The 21,680-nt window shown below is 36.5% G+C and overlaps 1 protein-coding gene across 1 annotated transcript in view; it reads right to left on the bottom strand.

Moving 5' to 3' along the window:
• LOC136120178 (transportin-1-like) overlaps window positions 1–21,680 on the bottom strand; it is a 33,700-nt gene that overhangs the window by 11,245 nt on the left and 775 nt on the right. The window contains exons 3-9 of the mRNA XM_065873653.1: window positions 18,750–18,872; window positions 16,042–16,160; window positions 8,621–8,681; window positions 7,678–7,846; window positions 2,378–2,530; window positions 1,403–1,628; window positions 1,145–1,292 (exon numbers count right to left, since the gene is read on the bottom strand). Coding sequence (XP_065729725.1) covers window positions 1,145–1,292; window positions 1,403–1,628; window positions 2,378–2,530; window positions 7,678–7,846; window positions 8,621–8,681; window positions 16,042–16,160; window positions 18,750–18,872 — 999 coding nt within the window. The remainder of the gene's footprint in view (window positions 1–1,144; window positions 1,293–1,402; window positions 1,629–2,377; window positions 2,531–7,677; window positions 7,847–8,620; window positions 8,682–16,041; window positions 16,161–18,749; window positions 18,873–21,680) is intronic.

Genomic DNA, 21,680 nt, shown 5'->3' with positions numbered 1-21,680 from the left:
GATAACCAATAAGAACCTGCTGTATAAAAATATTCAAAAAAAAGAAAAAACGGAATAAATTCTAAGGATCTAATGTACAGCATGGTGACTATAGTTAACATAGCACTGTATACTTGAAAGTTGCTGAGTACATCTTAAGCATTCTCACAGAAAAAAGAGTTACCCATGTTAACTATAGGATCTTGATTTTGGTAACTGTTCTACCATGCTTATGTATATCAAAATCAACATGTGGTACACTTCAAGTATATGCAATTATTTTTGTCAATTATTCCTCAGTAAAGTTTAAAATTTTCTCTAGGCTCCACACTATACATTAGAATGCACAGTGCATTTGTTATTATAAATTTGTTTATTTGCAGCTTATTTTTTAGGACAAATATACAAGAATTGAACAAACTCCAGGGCCTCAGGGCAATTACTTCAATTTATACCTAAATGTGTCTCGACTTTAAGGTGTATCTGGCCCTTCGTTTGTAAAATTAAGGTTATTTTCTTCTGTTTTAGCCAGGTAAGAATTTCCTAAAATGACAGGCTTAAGCCATTTGTTAACTGAAGTCTTATTCATTAACACTGAGCTATATCTATTTCCTTCATGGCACTTTCCACAAATTATAATTATATAGCTGTTCAGTATACCCTACTAGCTTGTAAATTTTAAGACGCAGAGAATGTAAGGTCGGCATTTAATATATGCCTAACAATTAGTAGAGAACTAAAAAAAAACTTGCTGAATGAATAATCTATAGGAAACCAAGCATAATTGGTATCCTCCCCCCGCTTGAAAAAAAACTGAGTGCTATTAATTATCACAGCTCCCTTGTTTAACTTTCTTTCACATCATTACGAATTAGGACTCTTCCAGACATTTTTGCTTCAGATCTGGTAAAGTCCAGCTACACTGAAATTTACTTTCCTCTCTTTCAACAGGTATTTCTTCTTATTAACAAAGTCAACAGTAAAAGCAATTTTATTTGAAAAATTAAGAACTATAAACATTAGGTGGCAAGGCTTTTTAGAACATGAAGGTTTGTTCCAGAAAACGGAAACGCTGGTAGTAATGAAACTAACTGCTGATCTGATGTAAAAACAGAGACAGCCCCAAACGCAACTGACAGAGTGGCTACTGGAGTTGAATCACTACGTGGCAACTTGTTATCACAGTTGACCTGTCGACTAATAATGTCACTCTGCTCAAACTTTTTATTCCTTCAAGAGCAGGACCCTTGCCACTTCCACTCCAGATATCTGTGTGGGAATTAGGGTGAAAGATGATGCTACTGTTAAAGCCACTAATGAAAAATAAATGTGAAGAAACAGTAAATATGGATGTCTAGGTAGAGTCTCATTTGGATTTATAAAACCGTCAGGTCAAAGATACAGATAACAAAGAATGTCTCACCTGCAGGCAGCTTCTTGTACTCTTTTGTTGCTATCCAGGATACGCTTTAGCAGTTCTGTCATTAATGGCTTCAGGTACGTGTCTGGGGGCTGGCTGACTACCCAGTGTGCATAGCGGCTAAGAGTCCAGCACGTTATGGAACGCACAAGAGCCTTTTTATCAGAGAGGCACTGAATAAGATGAGGAATGAGCTCAGGTAGGTATGGAATCATGCCCTGCATGCAACCTAGGAATAAAAACCACAGAACTATTTCAGGAAGTGCTGAAATTTGGTTAAAACAAAATTATTTCAGTTGAATACTAAACTGATACGTGCATCCATGAAACATTCAGATCATCTCCATTCCAATAAATATATTGCAATAATCTGTTCCAAAATTATTTTAAAGAAATAACTGAAATGAGCGCTAACTGCTCTTTAAGTATCTTTCAGTAGGGTTAGGAAAGCTCATTTTACTTCTGCTACAGAAATTATGGCTTTCAAAAATGCCTGTAAAATGCTTCAATTTCTTGTAGATAGATGTTTACAGCTAGGACAGAATAATGATCCTTTATAGAGGATGATGACACGACTTACGTTTCTTACACTTACCTATGGAAGTTATTTTTCTAGCAACAGGGATGCTTCTGACATCAGAATCCTCTCATTTTGTTCTCTCTCTTTTTTTTTCTGTTCTCTTTATTATAACAAAAGCATTTGCAAAATATCTGGCTGGGGTTATAAGTAAGTCTATGGTTGTTTAATAATAATTAACTAGCTCAAAGTAAAAACTTATCCTAAGATGGCTTTTAGACTCAAATACCGTTTTTAAGGTTAATGTGGATCACAGTCTCACCTACTTCAATAGTCTTATTAGCAACACAAGACAGCAAAGTACGTGAACAGTTTCTGCATAGAGTAACAAGTCCTTAAAGTAGCCTAGTCACATTAGCACCTATTGAAGACTTTACAGTTCAAGTTTGATTTAGACTTACCTTCAGCAATTGCTCCTAAAACCAATATGCCTGATTCTTTAACAACCCATTCATGATGAAAAAGTAATTCTTTCAAAAGGGGCAAAATATGTGGCAAAAGCTCATCACGATACACATTTGCAAGAACATCTAGGGCAGCCGCAGAACATTTTCCTAAGGAAATATTTAATTCAAAGACATTACATTAACTTCCATTATCATTTATAGTTATATATCTATAAATCTATCTGTATCTATATACAGATAAAATTTGTTGTATATACAACACTTTATTTTTACCTCTACAAAGTTTGAAGATATTTAATTCTGTATACGACTGCCTTTTTTTTTTTTTTTAAATAAAGCTGTTACGTTGGCCAGAAATAACACCTTACTCATCAAAAGGGTCTTAGTTATACTTACTGTATGGTAGACCCATTCATATGAATATTATACTGCCAGGAAACAGAAAGAAATATTTATGTACTGGCACAGAATGAGTTGCATGATATATGGAAAAGAATCTGCAGAGTACATATGATCTGATTTCACTTCTAGAACATCAGCCTCCCCTCCTAAAAAGAAGACATAGGCCTACCTCAGATATTACAGGTTCAGTTCTAGACCACCACAACAAAGCGAGTCAGTTGAACTTTTTGGTTTCCTAGTGCATATAAAAGTTATGTTCACACTATGCTGTAGTCTAGTGAAGTGTGTAATAGCTTTATGTCTATAAACCATGTACATACCTTAACTAAAATATACTTTATAGCTAAAAAATGCTAACCATTATCTGAAACTTTGAAAAAGTGTAATCTTTCTGTGGAGGGTCTGGCCTTGATGTTGGTGGTTGCTGACTGATCAGGGTGGTGGCTGCTGAAGGCTGGGGTGGCTATGAGCAGTTTCTTAAATAAGACGACAGTGTAGTTCACTGCATGGACTGACTCTTCCTCTCGTGAACGATTTCTCTGTAGCACGCAGTGCTGTTTGACAGCATTTTACCCAGTAGAACTTCTTTCAAAATTGTAATCAATCCCCTCAAACACTCCTGCTGCTTCATCAACCAACACTATGTAATAGTCTAAATCCTCAGTTGTCATTTCAACAATCTTCACAGCATCTTCACCAGGAGTAGATTCCATCTCAAGAAAAGCAGTTTCTTTGCTCACCCATAAGAAGCAACTCCTCATCCATTAAAGTTTTCTCATGAGACGCAGCAATGCAGTCACATCTTCAGGCTCCACCTCTAATTCTAGTTCTTTTGCTATTTCCACAACATCTGCAGTTACCTTCTCCACTGAAGTCTTGAACCCCCTAAGAAGAATCAACTTCTTCCAAACTCCTGTTAATGTCATGCTGATATTCTGATCTCTTTCCATGAATCACAAATGTTTTTAATGGCATCTAGAATGGTGAATCCCTTCCAGAAGGTTTTCAATTTACTTTGCCCAGATCCTTCAGAGGAATCACTACCTATGGCAACTATAGCCTTACAAAGTGTATTTCTTAAATAATAAGACCTGAAAGTTGAAATTACTCCTTGATCCATGGACTGCAGAATCAATGCTGTGTTAGCAGATGTGAAAAAAACATGAACCTCATTGTACATCTGCACCGGAGCTCTTGGGTGGCCAGGTACTTTGTCGATGAGCAGTAATATTTTTAAAGAAATCATCTTTTCTGAGCAGTAGGTGTCAAGAGTAGGCTTAAAATATGCAGTAAACCTTGTCATACACAAATGTGCTATCGCCTAGGCTTTCTTGTTCCATTTATAGAGCACAGAGTAGATTTAGTGTAATTCTCAAGGACTCTAGGATTTTCGGGATGGTAGATGAGCACTGGCTTCAACTTAAAAGTCACCAGCTGCATCAGGCCCTAACAAGAATCAGCCTGCCCTTTGAAGCCAGGCACTGACTTCTACTCTCTAGCTATGAAAGTCTTCGACGGCATCTTCTTCCAACAGAAGGCTCTTTTGTCTACATTGAAAATCTGTTGTTTTGTGCAGCCACCTTCATTAATTATCTTAGTCAGATCTTCTGGATAACCTGCTGCAGCTTCTACATCAGCATTTGCTGCTTTACCCTGCATTATATTATGGAGATATAAAGACTTTTTTCCTTAAACCTCAAGAACCAACCTCTTCTTCTGCAGCTTCCTCTCCTCTCTCAGCTTTCAGAGAATTGAAGAGAGTTAGGGCTTTGCTCTGGACTAGGTTTGGCTTAAGGGAATGCTGTAGCTGGTTAACCACAAAAACTTTCTCCTTATCAGCATTCAAGCTGTTTTGCTTGTTTTGTTTTTGTGTGTTCACTGGAGTAGCACTTTTAACTTCCTTTAAGAACTTTTCTTTTGCTCACAACTTGGCTAACTGGCGCAAGAGGCCTGGCTTCTGGCCTACCGCAGTTTCTACATGCCTTCCTCACTAAGCTTAATCATTTCTTTTAATTAATTAGTTGATTGATTTTTTTGGCTGCGTTGGGTCTTTGTTGCTGCGTGCAGGCTTTCTCTAGTTGCGGTGAGCAGGGGCTACTTCATTGTGTGTGCAGGCTTCTCATCATGGTGGCTTCTCTTGTTGCGGAGCATGGGCTCTAGGTGCACGGGCTTCAGTAGCTGGAGTTCACGGGCTTCAAGTCCCAGCTTAATCATTTCTAACTCTTGATTTAAAGTGAGAGACGTGGGGCGTCCCTGATGGTGCAATGGTTAAGAATCCGCCTGCTAATGCAGGGGATGCGGGTTCAAGCCCTGGTCCGAGAAGATCCCACATGCCGCAGAGCAACTAAGTCCGTGTGCCACAACTACAGAACCTGCACTCTAGAGCCCGCGAGCCACAACTACTGAGCCTGCATGCCGCAATTACTGAAGCCCACATGCCTAGAGCCCGTGCTCCGCAACAAGAGAAGCCACCGCAATAAGAAGCCCGCGCACTGCAACGAAGAGTAGCCCCTGCTCACCACAACCAGAGAAAAGCCTGCGCCCAGCAACAAAGACCCAACGCAGCCAAAAAAAAAAAAATAAAGTGAGAGACATGCAACTAACTCTTCCTTTCACTTGAACACTTAGAGGCCATTGAAGGGTTATTAATTGGTCTAATTTCAATATTGTTGTGTCTCAGAGAACAGGGACACTCAAGGAGAGGGAGAGAGATGGGGAATGGCTGTGAGTGGAACAGTCAGAACACACACAACATTTACTAATTAGTAAGTTTGCCATCTTATATGAGCATGGTTCACACAGCCCCAAAACGATTACAACAGTAACGTCAAAGATCACTCATCACAGATTGCCCTAACAAATATAATAACAAAAAAGCTTGCAATATTCCAAGAATTACCAAAATGTGACAGTGTCACAAAGTAAGTGCTGTTGGAAAAATGGCGCCAACAGACTTGATCAGTGCAGGGTTGATACGAACCTTCAGTTTATAAAAAATGCAGTTATCTATGAAGTGCAAGAAAGCGAAGCGAAACAAAAGCTGGTTAAGCCCATATACCCGTTTTTCTGTATCTGCATAGAAAAACTTCTGGAAGAACATAATGATGGGTGGGATGTGAAAAGGAAGTATTCCCCCCCCCCAAATTCAACACACATTATTACTTTTGCAGTTATCTACATTAAATCTTAATGCATGCTCCCCACCAACCTTAAAGTAGGAATACACTGGCAAGTAATTCTGTGGTAGTAATGAAGACCTTGGGTTCTCCTGTTGTGTGAGATTTGGGTTCCAAAACTACATGTGCCACCAGTACTAGCTAAGCTAACCTTAGGGAAGTTTCTCTTTTTGTAGTATCTTTACCTACCCAAGGTTGTTGGAAAGATTAAATGTGAAAGGCATACAAAGTCCTTGGCCTAGGGCTGGGCACGCTAGTCACTCTAAGGAACCGTTAGTTATAGGAAACTAAATGGGCAGTAATCAGCATAATTCCAAATAATTTACAGAGTTCAGGCTGATGATTCATGTCCTTAATTGCTCTATCGGTTAGTTACTAGAAATCTCAGCCCTCTGAATCACAGCGTGGTTCTTAACTGGGGGTGATTTTGTGTCCCAAGGAACATTGGGCAATGTCTCAAGACACTGCTGGTTGTCACAATTTTGTGCGTTCTCCCCCCACCTCCTGCACTACTGCCATTTACTGGGCAGAGATCAGGGCTGCTGCTCAAAATCCTGTAATGGACAGGATGACCCCACAACAAAGAATTACATGGCCCAAAACGTGAAATGTGCTGTGAACTAGAGCAGCAAGATTTAAAAACCAGCACGCAAGCAAAAGCAAAACACAGGTGTCTAGATTCTCCCCAAAGCTATCTAATTAGTATGTGGCCCAGAATGCAGGCTTAATATATGATGTGGATTTGCAGGTAAGGTTGAAAACCAAGATTTTAAAAAGTATATTTGTAAGTCTGAATATGACAAAAGCAATTTATATAATTTTGTTGCATGATAACCAATTTTCATGCAAATTATCACACAAAAAAATAAGTTTATGTTAGGAAAACAGGAAAAGTTGTTTTCTATGATCAATGTTTCTATTTCACAGTATCAAACAAAATATATACCCCTTTGAGAAATGACAGTGTGAGATAAAGTCTTTTTAAGGCATAAAATGACAAGTAAATGAAGAGCAGACCTGTCAGGAAAATACAAAAACAAACCCACGATAAGATTATCACTTCACATCCAGAATGGCTAAAACAGAAAGAGACACCCAAAAAGTACTGACAAGCATGTGGAGAACCTGGAGCCCTAAGACACTGCTGGGGGGAATGTAAATGGTAGAGCCACTTTAAAAAACAGCCTGGTAGTACCTCAAAAGGTTAAACATAAAGTTACCATATGACTCAGTAATCCTACTCCTGGGTATATACCCAAGAGAATTGAAAACTTACGTTTACACATCAAACTTTACATAACTTCACAGCATCATTACTCACAATAGCCAAAGGGGGGAAACAAAATGTCCATCAAATGATGAACAGGTAAGTCAGTCACAAAGGACCACTTTTTGTATAATTCCATTTGTAGGAAATGTCCAGAACAGTTCCTAGAGACAGAATATAGATTGGTCGGTGCTTAAGGCTAGCGAACTGGAAGAAAATGGGAGTGACTACTAATGGGTACAGGGTTTCTTTTCAGGGTGATAAAAATGTTCCAAAATTTACTGTGGTGATGGTTGCACAACTCTGTGAATACACTAAAAGCCACTCAACTGTAACCTTTTGTATGGTACGTGAACTGTATGATATGAGGGCACTGTATGGTATGTGAATTATTTCTCAACAAAACTGTTATCAAAGCAAGCGACTGTGCTTCTCCCTCTCTGACTTACTTAGATTCCAGTCAGAAATTGTATCATCATCATCAATTTCATCGTCATCATCATCTTCCTCTTCAATTCCATCTTCATCATGCTGCTGAGCCACTGTCCTTGATCGATGAAAACGTGGCCTTATGTCCTGTTCACTATCAGGAATTGTTTCATCTTCTTCAACATCACCCTGTATATTTTTTTTAAAGGAAAATTTTGGTTATATTCGTTATAAGCTAATATGTGTATCAGTAAAAGAATGAGAATATTCAGATGGGGTTATGCATATTATTTTGAAATACAGTTGACTCTTGAACTATATGGGCTGGAACTGTGCAGGTCCACTAACATGCAGACTTTTTTTTCCAATAAATGAAGTCTTAACACTACTACATAATCCATGGTTGGCTGAATCTGCAGATATGGAACCATGGACACAGAGGGCCAACTGTAAAGTTAAGTTATACAGGGATTTTTGACTGAGCTGAAGGTCAATGCTGCTAACATCCCATTTTCAAGGGGCAACTGTATACCTCTTCATTAAGAACCACTCCCCTGGGCAGAAAATAGTTCTTTGTGAAGGGGAGAATAGGCTATCACATAACCCATGTTAGATATCAGGCACTTTCAAACCATATTATATGGTTTCCCACCAGCTGGTATAATCTAGAGTATCTGAATCAAGAGCAGAACGTATTTAACATATTTTAAAATAAACTCCAAACAATTTGTATTAACAGGAAATGGATGCAAACTCTATTAGTGTCACTGCCTAGTTAGTTCCAATTAAGCTAGAATCTATTACCACCCAAATTCATTATCTTTGAACTCCGTAGCATACTATATAACAGAAAGCCTATTTACATAGAGCCTACTCTAAATAAATGTTCTGTTAGTCAAATCCAAAGATCTACTAAGTCAATAAAAATAATCTTCCCTATTCATCAGGAAATAGTTTCCTTACCTTAAGTAGGATGATATCTATATCTGAGTACTTCATGCCATTCACTAACACAGGAATCAACCTATAAAGAAATGAATTTGTGAAACAAAGATCTAACGATCTCGAAGTCTTAACAACCTCATGAATACTAATAATACCAATACAACAACCACCACTGCAAATATTGCCTTATAGCATGTTCTTTGTCTGCCCTTCTCAAATGATGAATACTCCCAATATATATCTCAGGCCTTTTAAATACTCATGCATGGGATCTACTGGATGGAATCTTAGTGGGGATAAGATAGCTTATCAAGAGTGCTTAGAAATAAAAACAATAATTTTTTTTCAATTTTTCCCCTAAGAATTTATCCCAAATATATGAACGCATATTCCCAATTTTTAAAGACCAATGTTCCCTGATGCAAGAACAAGAACAATGGAAACAATCTAAATGTCCATCATTAAGGGCTTGGTTAAAAATAAATTACAGTTGGGAATTCCCTGGCAGTTCAGCAGTTACAACTCTGCACTTTCACTGCTAGGGCCCTGCAGTGTTCAATCCCTGGTCGGGGAACTAAGATCCTGCAAGGATCTTATTTTTGGATGCAGCACGGCCAAAAACAAACAAACAAACAAATTAAGTAAAGTTGAAAAAACAAATGCCCTCTACGTGTAAAACACATAAAGCACATTTCCATTTAAGATAAAAATAATGAGAGATTCCTAGCCACAGCAATCAGAGAAAAAAAAAAAAAATAAAGGAATCCAAATTGGAAAAGAAGTAAAGCTGTCACTGTTTGCAGACGACATGACACTCTACATAGAAAATCCTAAAGATGCTACTACTAGAAAACTACTAGAGCTCATCAATGAATCTGAGTAAAGTCGCAGTATACAAAATTAATACACAGAGCTCTCCTGCATTCCTATACACTAACAGTGAAAGATCAGAAAGAGAAATTAAGCAAACAATCCCATTTACCATCGCATCAAAAAGAATAAAATACCTAGCAATAAACCTACCTAAGGAAGCAAAAGACCTGTACTCAGAAAACTATTAAGATACAGATGAAAGAAATCAAAGATGACACAAACAGATGGAGAGATATATATACCATGTTCTTGGACTGGAAGAATCACTAGTGTCAAAATGACTATACTATCCAAAGCAATCTACAGATTCAATGCAGTCCCTATCAAATTACCAATAACATTTTTCACAGAACTAGAATGAACACTTTTACAATTCGTATAGAAACACAAAAGACCCCAAACAGCCAAAGCAATCTTGAGAAAAGAAAAATGGAGCTGGAGGAATCACGCTCTCTGACTTCAGACTATGCTACAATGCTACAGTAATAAAAACAGTATGGTACTGGCACAAATACAGAAAAATAAATCAAAGGAACAGGATAGAAAGTCCAGAGATAAAACCACACACCTATGGTCACCTAATTCATGACAAAGGAGGTAAGAATATACAATGGAGAAAAGATACTCTCTTCAATAAGGGGTGCTGGGAGAACTGGACAGCTACATGTAAAAGACTGAAATTAGAACACTCCCTAACACCATACACAAAAGTAAACACAAAATGGATTAAAGACCTAAATGTAAAGCCAGACACTATAAAACTCTTAAGAGGAAAATACAGGCAGAACGCTCTATGACATAAATTGCAGCAAGACTCTTTTGATCCACCTCCTAGAGTAATGAAAATAAAAACAAAAACAAAAGGGATCTAATTAAACTTTAAAAAGCCTTTGTACAGCAAAGGAAAGCATAAACAAAAAAAGACAACCCCCAGAATGGGGGAAAGTATTTGCAAACGAAGCAACCAACAAGGGATTAATCTCCAAAATTTACAAACGGCTCATGCAGCTCAATATCAAAAAAACAAACAACCCAATCCAAAAATGGGCAGATCTAAACAGACATTTCTCCAAAGAAGACATACAGCTGGCCAAAAAGCACATAAAAAGATACTCAACATCACTAATAATCAGAGAAATGCAAATCAGAACTACAATGAGGTATCACCTCACACCAGTCAGAAATGGCCATCATCAAAAAATCTACAAACAATAAATGCTGGAGAGAGTGTGGAGAAAAGGGAACCCTCCTACACTGTTGGTGGGAATGTAAACTGGTACAACCACTATGGAGAAGAGTATGGAGGTTCCTTAAAAAACAAAAATAGAGCTACCATATGATACAGCAATTCCACTCCTGGGCATATATCTGGAGAAAACCATAATTCGAAAAGATACACGCACCCCAATGTTCACTGCACTATTTACAATAGCCAGGATGTGGAAGGAGCCTAAATGTCCATCAACAGAGGAATGGATAAGGAAGATGTGGTACATATATACAATGGAATATTACTCAGCCATAAAAAAGAATGAAATAATGCCATTTGCAGCAACATGGATGGACCTAGAGACTGTTATATTGAGTGAAGTCAGTCAAAGACAAATATCATATGATATCACTTATATACGGAGACTTAAAAAAAGGGTACATAGGAACTTATTTACAAAACAGAAAGAGTCAGGGATGTAGAAAACAAACTTATGGTTCCCAGGGAGAAAGGGGGACAGGGATAAATTGGAAGATTGGGATAGACATATACACACTATTATATATAAAATAGATAACTAATAAGGACCTACTGTATAGCACAGGGAACTCTACTTAGTAAATACTCTGTAATGGCCTACATTGGAAAAGAATCTAAAAAAGAGTGGATATGTGTGTGTGTGTAAATAAATATGTATATGTGTGCATATATATATATATATATAACTGATTCACTTGCTGTACATCTGATACTTAACACAACATTGTAAATCAACTATACTCCAACAAAAATTATTAAAAAAATTAATTACCTATACAATAACTTATATACACAGACTATCTAGGAAGGCTATACAATAAACTGCTGTCCTCAGAGAGGTGAGTGGGCTAAAAAGGGACGGTATCCATCTTCTACTTTATTTCTAAATGGTGTGACATTTTTACAATAAGCCTACATTCAGTATTTGTATTCCTTTTAATAAAAGAGATGACTGTTTAAAATATAAAAACAGTAAACTTAAAGGAATTAATCCAAAAGAAATAAATCAAAAAGGAAAAAAAGAGCTCTACCGACAAGGTTATCATAGTCTGATAAAAAGTTTGGAAATTTAAATTCTAACTTCTTAAGACATTAAGAACTTAAACTTCCAATAAGAAAATAGTTAAATAAATCAGAATATTATATCTAATCTGAAGTATTATGTTGTCACCAAAAGGGAACCATAATGTCTGTAAACATGGAATTCCAGGTATACTGAAATATTTATGATGACTAGTTAAAAAAATATATATCAAAACATGTTAAGTAAAGGTCAAAATACTGATTTCAGTTCCTTCTGTAGATATGATGGTTTTATCTTGGACAGCTTTCTTAAACTTTGGTTTGTTTCCTCACTATCCAATCATACACACTGAAATGAGTCTACTGAGGACAAAAGGTGTGAGAGAATACTTTGGAAACACGTTACAATGTCCACAGTCCACTGCTTCCAAATTCTACCTTTCATTGTTCTGGGGGGCATGGAAAAAGTGTGAATAGGCAAAAGAAACTCATACTCATGAGTACCAGCTGTGGGGTTATTAATAAAGCACCTTCTTAATAACCTAGTGAGAAAAGTATCATGATCCCTATTTTACAAACGAGTAACTAAAGCTCAGAGAGGTAATATTATTTCCACAAGGCCATAAATGTTAAGTTTCCTTTCTTTACTCCAGATGTAAAAATCTCTGTCCACATTAATGTCCTCAGTGTTTGCTGTGGCTTTACTTCAAATAGTCACATGCTTTAAGACACACTAAATAAATATGTATGAAACCAATGTTAAACACACCTCTACTTTCAATGAGGTAATTTTGCAAGCCCTCATTAACCAAAGGAATACTAACAGTAAAAAGGAAGCAGTGGGATTTCAAATTTGTAAAAAGGAAAATATGAGCGACCCAAACTTTCATGTTCAAAGTCCTTCTAAATTCTAAAATAGATTAACGGTAGTAATTCAACACTGTAGCTAGTATACCATAACTAAATAAAATTATAACACACAGAACCATACTGTGTAAGCTACAGGGATCTTGCAAGAGAACCAAGTCCATTTGGATCACCAACAGTTAAAATAATTTATGATATTTGTCAATAATTTCACGAAAATGATGAGGATGGATGGCAGACCATAAAATATTGAAGAGTTCACCTGAGGTGAGGTAAAGAAGTAAAGACAGTGAGCCCCATCTATTCTTTGAATCTTTAAGATGAAAGAAACTGCAGCAAGCTAAAAAGTTAAGGCAGCAGAGAGGGAAAAGTTTAAAGAGAGAATTTATCTATTTGATAGAGTGAGGTCCTTAAGGATAAGAAAAAAACCATGCTATCCAAGACCATAAATAGAAAGCCTGGTTAGGAAGAAGATAATCACATGAAAATGTATCTATAAGTTCTGGGGAAAACGTGAAGGGTCACCTGTTTTCCCTACAAAGCAGAAGTGCTCAAATTGAATGAAGAGAACTTCAGAAGAGTGATAAAGGTATCAAATAGTTGCTCTGGTGAATGGAAGATAAAAGCTGATCTGGAACAGGAAAAATTGGCAAGATGGTATGAAGGGTCCACTTGATGTTGAAGACCATGGATTTCTATAGCCACCAATCCTCCTGGCAGTGTAACTTTTCCCAACAGTATTTAAGAAGTAGCAAAGACAGTTCAATTACTCCAGAGCAGGGGGCAGCTGGAGGTTTATGGTCAGTACTGTTGATTTGTGGATCATGATATCTGTGCCAGATAGAGAAAGAATAAGATGATGTGTAGGAAATAGGGGACTGATAAGGTGGGGAAAGTCAAAAAGTGAGGTAGGAAAGAGATATTGGAGTTAACTGTGACCACGTGGCAATATGGCATGTGTCTGACAAATTCCAATCATACAAAGCAGATCATTATTTTTTAACAAATCTAACTCTTAAGAAGCTTTCTCCTGAAGCCTCATGTAGAAACCAAGAAGAGAATTTTAATGGAACATCATGGAAAGCCAATGATGTTAATACCAACAATGAATGTTTACTGAGTACTTAAGTATATGCCAAGCACTGGGTTAGTTGTTTTACATGGATTAATTCATAAATACGCCCCAGGAGATATTAATGTACAAGAATAAAGGTGGAAAAAAAATAATTCAGGGAAAGAAAAGAAGACCCATTCTACCAGATAACAAAACATATTAGCAAATGTTCAATAATCAATAGAGCATAGTACTGGCTTAAAAAAAAAAAAAAAACAAAAAAAAAAACAGAAAAAGGAAAAGGAAAAACAAGAATACACAACACAGCCCAGAAAGATAAAAGAATTTAACCTTACTCTTTATTACCTTAATGCTTTCTATGTGAATTCATTTTAATAAGAAAGATCTCATCACATTAACAATTTTGATTCCTCAGCAAACATTTTTTGCTCATACTAAACAAGAATCTGGTTAACAGATCTAGGAAAAACAGTTCTTTTACTGTGTTTTTAATCTCCGGATCAGACTGATGTTGATATTTTCCCATCCTCACAATACACTATTTGAACCAAAAATAAAAGCAGTCTTGTTTAATCTAAAAATGGTTCCCAAACCAGTGGTTTGGAAGACATATAAATCAAATCCATTTATCACTGGAATGGGTTGTTTAATGTTCGCACATAGCACACAACTAAATGGGAATTGCTGATCTTTTAGCCTGCTACCAAGTTCTTGGTTGCTTACCAATGTTTAGATTTTATTAGGGTAATAATGAAAGAGACCACCAACCTATAACTGCTCGTATCATCTCCTAATGTTACAGCTTAGGTTTTCATTAATAAAATCTCTTCAGTTTTATAAGAATGTCTGTTTATGTAACTTTTAGGATTATATGATCCTATGGTAAGAAACAAGCATATCATAAAACTGGAATCACAAATCAGGGAGAAGAGAATAATTAATATATGAATTTCCTAAGGGGGGAAAAAATCCATTTAGCATATCACCTTGTACTTTACTCCCAAATAAATTCTAGATTGACTGGAATAAGACATAGGTGGCTTTGTTTTCTCGGTAGGGAAAGAATTTATTGGAAAAGAAAAGGAACTTAACTGACTACATGAAAATAAGAATATCCAAGTACCCTAACTTCTGAAAAAAATGTGACTCCACTAATACAACAACATATTAAAACAAACGGTTTTGTTTTTTGCTCATCCAGAGGGCTAAGACTGGAAAAATTATGATTAATGGATTGCAAAAGTTGTGACAAGATGGGACCCTGCTGGTGGGGTGTAAACTGGTATAACTTCCCTAGAGAACTATGTGGAATATTTATGAAGATGCTTTAAAATGCTCAGGCCCTTTGACCTTGGTAAAAATCACTTCTAAGAACTCTACTTGAAAGAAATCACTACTTATGGACAAAGAAAGATGCTCAGTCCAGGATTATTTATGAGTTTAAAATAAAAAGGGCAAACAACTAAACATTCAACAAAAGAAGAAAAGTCGATTATATATATATGGTACACACACCATGATGGAACAGTACTGAAAGTTTAAAGACTAATGACATGGAGGAAAGCGCACAACTTACAATAACTGAAAAGAGCCAACCACAAAATAGTAAAATCAAATATTTAAGCATCAACTATAGCCAGATGCCACGTACATACTACCAAATTTATTTCTTCCCAAAACACTCTGAATATATCACATTTGGTATATGGTACTAACACAAAGAAAAACATTAAAAAACAACACACCAAAAATACTAACAGTGATGACTCAAGGGGGTGGAAATCCAAGACATTTTAAGTTTTCTACATGTTAATTTTCTTTTACGAGCCTGTATCTTCTTTATTTTCAAAAGAACATGAGCATTACTTTTTAAAGTAACTGACTTTAATATATGAAATCATTATGTTGTACACCTAAAACTAATATGCTGTTTTATATCAAATTCAACTTATCTCAATAAAACTGGAAAAGATATATTAAAAAAAATAACTGATTTAACAGCATTCACTGGGTTAAAAATAGGCGTAACAATAGATTAACCAAAAATTGCATAGCATCACAACTAGTAGGAAATCCATGAGACCCCATAGTCAAATTATAAGATTATAAAAAATTGTGCCATGGATTATCCAAAATTAGTTATAATTCAGCATAAACCACCCTCATGTAATTTAGAAAACAAAAGTAACTGCTTCTTTAAAAACGTCTTTACTTATAGCATCGGTAAAATTAAGTCTTACTTCTTTAGAACTTCATTACCTGATGGCATAAGAATGTAACCTAAAAATATGAAAATGAGGAATCACTGCTAAATTTAACAACAAGGGAGTATTTGTAAGAAGGAACACTTACTTGGGAAGATGCCTTATGAGTACATCTTTGCATATTGGTTGCTCAGCCAAAGTGAGCCAAAATTCACAGGCTTCTAAAGCCACATTTTCATCTTGATCTTGGGTCCTCTGCAGCATGTACTGTAAACAAAGGAGGCTTAGTATTAATCAGTTTAAATCATACAATTAAAAGAAACCTAATCTAATTTCAACAAGTTAACGGTCCTTTGTTATGGGTCTTACACTTTTACAGTGGTTCTCGACTTAGGCTTTGGATTTTTTAAAAAAAGCTTCCTAATCAATTCTGAAAAGCAGCCAAACTTAAGAACTACTGCTTTAGAATGTTGCCTAATGTAAAGTGTCCAATTCATATTTATCTGCTTCTATATAGGCGCATACTATTTCACGAAACCACTGAGATTTTAAAAAAGTATTAATATTCAAACATTGTCTTCATAGATGCATCAAAATAAAAAACACCATTAAGGGGCTTCCCTGGTGGCGCGGTGGTTGAGAGTCCGCCTGCCAATGCAGGGGAGACGGGTTCGTGCCCCGGTCTGGGAAGATCCCGCATGCCGCGGAGCGGCTGGGCCCGTGAGCCGTGGCCGCTGAGCCTGCGCGTCTGGAGCCTGTGCTCCACAACAGGAGAGGCCACAACAGTGAGAGGCCCGCGTACCACAAAAAAAAAAACAAAAAAACACCATTAAACCGTTCATAAAATGGACAATCATTTTTATAACATAACCACCCAAGCTGTCTCTTACAATTACAATTACCCCTTGAACAGTGAGGTTGGCATGCCAACCCTCCAAGCAGTCAAAAATCCACCTATAACTTATAGCCAACCTTCTATAGATACGGTTCCTCTGTATCCAGTTCCTCATCTGCAGATTCAACCAATCTTGGGTTGTGTAGTACTGCAGTACATATTTAGTAAAAAGAAATCTGGCTATGAGTAGACCCATGAAGTTCAAACCTGTGTTGTTCAAGGGTCAACTGTATATACTTCCACATATTTAAAAAGATATATAGATATTATACAATTACAAAAATTAATTTTTTTTTTAATTTGGAAAAAAGTTGTGGCATTTCTTTGTCAACTATATAATTTCTAGTTGCCAACAAAATAGGTTTATCATGTCCTTCATGTCCTTTGAACATACCAAGCCAAATTCCCTCTTAAGTTGGAGGTACATTTCTGATCTTCAAATCTACCCTTCTTTTAAAAATCTAACATCCCAGGAATTCCCTGCAGCCCAGTGGTTAGGACTTGGCGCTCTCACTGCCAGGGCCCTGGGCTCGATCCCTGGTCAGGAAACTAAGATTCCGCAAGGTGCACAGCGTGGCCACCCGCCCCCCCCCCCCCCCCGCAAAAAAAACCTTACATGCAAAAACAAAATAAACATAATCAAAGGCATGAATTCCCAATGTACCTGGGACTGAATCCGGGGTCAAGTGATGAATTCTTGAATGAAACATCTCACACGTCAAAATACAGCAACACAACTGCTGTGACAGGCTAGCCCCTACCATGTTCTACTACTATGCTGGGTATTGCTGAAGAAAGAACTGTAGCCTTGTAAATTAGGTTCCCCAGCTGTGACATGGCAAATGATTATATGTCTTTCTTAACTTTCTGGTTAACCCCAAACTCTCACTAAACTCTCAACCAACCCCACCTGATTCTTCTAAACACTTTACAGAGAGAATATCTTTATCAGAGAGAAAGTAATTTATCCCCATCTTTTGCTGCTACATATCCTTATCACTACAACTATCTTTCCTAATGTTTTAGAAAGGGAGTTACTGAACATCATGAATGCTAGCCTTCTTCTAACTGGTCTTAGATGCCATCCTTTAAGTACAACTGTATTCAGCAATATGGAAACCAGGTATGACTGTAGCAATAATGAGTATTGCCCAACAAATTACTTTGTCCTAATAATAATTATATGTTATTATGTATTCCTTCCTTTAATTACAACTATCTATGCTCAACATACTTACAATATCCTAGTAAAATTATTTTAATCACATAAGGACTGAAAGAGAGCCTTTTAAAATCTAAATGGGGGCTTCCCTGGTGGCGCAGTGGTTGAGAGTCCGCCTGCCGATGCAGGGGATGCGGGTTCGTGCCCCGGTCCGGGAGGATCCCACATGCCGCGGAGCGGCTGGGCCTGTGGGCCAGGGCCGCCGAGCCTGCGCTCCACATCGGGAGAGGCCACAACAGTGAGAGGCCCGCATACCGCAAAAAAAAAAAAAAAAAAAAAAAAAAAAAAAAAAAAAAATCTAAATGGTCTGCTAGAACTCACTATAATGGTTACGTATTTTCTATTCAGAAATTGTTACCACTGTTACCATAAATCAAAAGTTGATCAGATCAATTTACCAGTTAACGGGTCAAAAACAAACTCTTTTAAGTACTATAGTTTTATTGGCCTAACCCATATCTAGTAAATACAAATAACCTAAATATTTCTTAGTTACACTGGTTAAAAACTATCTACTCCTTTAAACAACGTTCCCCTCTATAACATCTTATATCTCATGAAAGAAAGATCGCCATAAAGATAATTTTTAACTTTAAGATGATAACTAATTTTTATAGTCCCCCCCGGCAACAAATGTGACAAATAACTTGGAAGACAGTGGCTTCACACTATACGTTTTGTGCCCAACATTTTTCTTGAGGCGAAGATGAGGAGAAAGCCTTTAAATTGCTTGTATTACCTCAACTATATTATGCATGTGAGGAAGCAGGCGATCCATTCGAACTTCAAGCAACATCACAAGTGCCCGGCACACATTTTTCCGTACCTCTGGTTCTTCATCACCAGCCAATGCAAAGAGATTCTATTGCACAAGAAATATTTTCTTCTAGTTAAGTATTCCAACATACTAGAAAGGTTTATACATAATAACCAATAATCTGCAAGGTGGCAACATTTAAAGAAACCCTAAGAAGATACTGTACAAATAAAGGCTTATGAATTAACTGGCCCTACTAATACTTTATAGCATTAGATTATAAAGTAAGACAGACACAGGATGATAACTGCCAAAAACTATGATTTTGGTAAATGATCTAAAGCCATTTTTCGGAGTATGAGTGGTTGCATCTTGAAGTAATCTTTAGTTTATGAGAATAAAACCATGTCACTAGGACACAGGAGCGTTCACCCAGATCACCCAGAATTAGAGATAATCATTAAAATAGTTTGATTTACTCTTCAAAATTACTGTCTGTTAAGAGATTATTCCTACCAATACTGATTCTTAATAGGCATACATTCTATAAAAGCACCAACAACTGGGAAATATATACTGAGTTTCCAACAATGTGACCCTAAACTGCTGTCGGTCACTGAGTCAACTATTGAAAAAATGGTAATAGTAGCAATCGATCTTATGCTGTTAAGTTTCTCTACAAGGTTTAAAAAAAAAGTGTGAATGAACAATACTGTTTCAATTAACCTTCTCAACTCTAAGATGCTGCTACTCAATTTTACAAGTTTAGACGTTATATAACTTGCTAGCAAGTGGGGGAATCTGAATTTGGTTTTCACGAAATCATGGGTGAGTCCACACTCATTTCATTATACCAACAAGCCTCCACTAGAAAAAGCTGTCTGTTGCAGAGGTTCAAGTGGAGGTGTCAGAAGAAAAAACAATTAAGCCTTCCCTATCTCACTCCTGAGGTTTTACTTTATTTACACACAACATACACACACATACTGAAAGCAGTAAAAAGATGATTAAAATAATTAAGTAAAATCCAATGTGTCTCATTGTCTCTTCCCAGGACCACAGAAACATCTCCAGAGAGATGAACCTGAAATCATATTACAAGAAATGGGTAAGACAATGGAAAAAGTTAAATATCAAATGTGACAATATGTGAAGTACTGTTGTAGTAGCATTTTTAAAACTTTCTTTTCTTCAAGTCCTATCTCTACTTCTGAGGCTTTCAAAACTCTGTAGTTGCTCTTTTAATTTTACATGGTCAGAAAGAATACGGTTTTTCCAGCACATGCTGCTCATATAAATCCTTCGTGAAATATGATGTTGTCTTAAATATGAATATCCAGTTTTGCCAAGGTATGTTATAGCCATGTATTAGTAACCAATACACTTTTCATCAGTACCAGCACATGTAGCAGGCATGATTTCAGCCCCCGATAAAAACAGTGGTGACTGAAGAAAACTAACCAGTTATTGATTTAGCAAATAGTTACTGAGACCCTACCATGTGTCAGGCGCCTCCTCTGGAGGTTTACTACTCTTACAGGATGAAGAACTGGGTGAATCTTACTGGATTACCAAGTAGCACAGAAGTGTTAATATGGTATTTAACACTAATGGAAAATATCATTAAATGTCAGGAAACGTTCTTGTTCCACTTGCTGAGTATGGCCCTGTGGAATTTTTATTTTCAGAAAGAATTTATTTTATTCTAAATTATATTTCTGTATAAGATGCTGGTATGTCTATTACTGTTCTCTTTAATAAGTCACGAGAGAAGAACACTAAGAGGGAATACTATTATAATTACAACAAAAACTACTACTGCTTCTAAAAATAATAGCAGTAGCTAGCATGTGGAGTGCTTACTTTGTAGCAGGCACTGTTCCAATTTATTTTTAGCCAATACCTTTTTTAACAATCCAACAAGGTAAGTCTATTATTAGCTTTATTTTATAAAAACTGAAAATACCAGTTAAATAAGGTGCCCAAGGTTAACAAGCTACTAAGCTGTGGAGCTGGGATTTGAACACAGGCAGTCTTACTCCAGACTTCTAATACTGTCCACTACCCTCTATACCAAACTAGACTGAAAACACCTTGAAGCATAAAATTTCTTTATGTATCCTTAGCACCAAGCACAGTGCCTGAGTCACAGTATGTATTCAGTAAAATGTATTTAAGATGCATGTTTTCATTTCAATTTTCAAATGGCTTGAGGATTCTAATGGCTACTACTTGTAGTCTATTGGTAAAAGATGTTTAGAAGAAGCTTGTCAATTTAAGTGATGAGAAAAAAAAGACATAATTTTCCCCACTTCTTTCTTGTAATTTCCCAACAGGAATACCAGAAATATGGTCTCTGAAGGACTTTTTTTTTTTAAGAAGAGCTGAAAAGGAATAGACTATTTAAATTTCATTTGATGAAAATAAAAGTGAAGTGCTAAAGGAGCTTTAATAATCCTTTCACAATCGCTGTTATCAAGCAGAAGTTCTGAAAAGAAATTCTACTGCTTAGGGTTCAATGGCCAAAAAACTATGCTCCTGTTGTCTTTCTGCTTTTATCAAAAAGTTAAAAAGTACCATTAGAAATGCTCGCTGAGCTTTAACAGCCAATTTTCCCCCCGAAACTTCTCATTTTACACTGAAAACCAATGGAAAAAGAGAAGTACTATCCTTTTAATTTATACCTTCAGATTCTTTATCAAATTAAGTTTATTCAACCTCTTCATGTTTCTAATATCACAAATGAGCTGGAAGATTTAATGTCCATATGCAATTTGAACAGTATATTGAGGTAGAAATTTTTATAATCAAGATATTAAACACAGACATACCATAATCAATGTTTGCACAAGAAAAAACTCAGTGAGGAAAAGTACTTTTATTTTCAGTTAACGAGAATCACAAAGTTTATAC

Source organism: Phocoena phocoena, chromosome 3, assembly GCF_963924675.1.
Source record: "Phocoena phocoena chromosome 3, mPhoPho1.1, whole genome shotgun sequence".
NCBI classification, from domain to species: domain Eukaryota; kingdom Metazoa; phylum Chordata; class Mammalia; order Artiodactyla; family Phocoenidae; genus Phocoena; species Phocoena phocoena.
The sequence above is the reverse complement of the archived record's forward strand: the minus strand, read 5'-3'. Positions and strand labels throughout refer to the sequence as shown.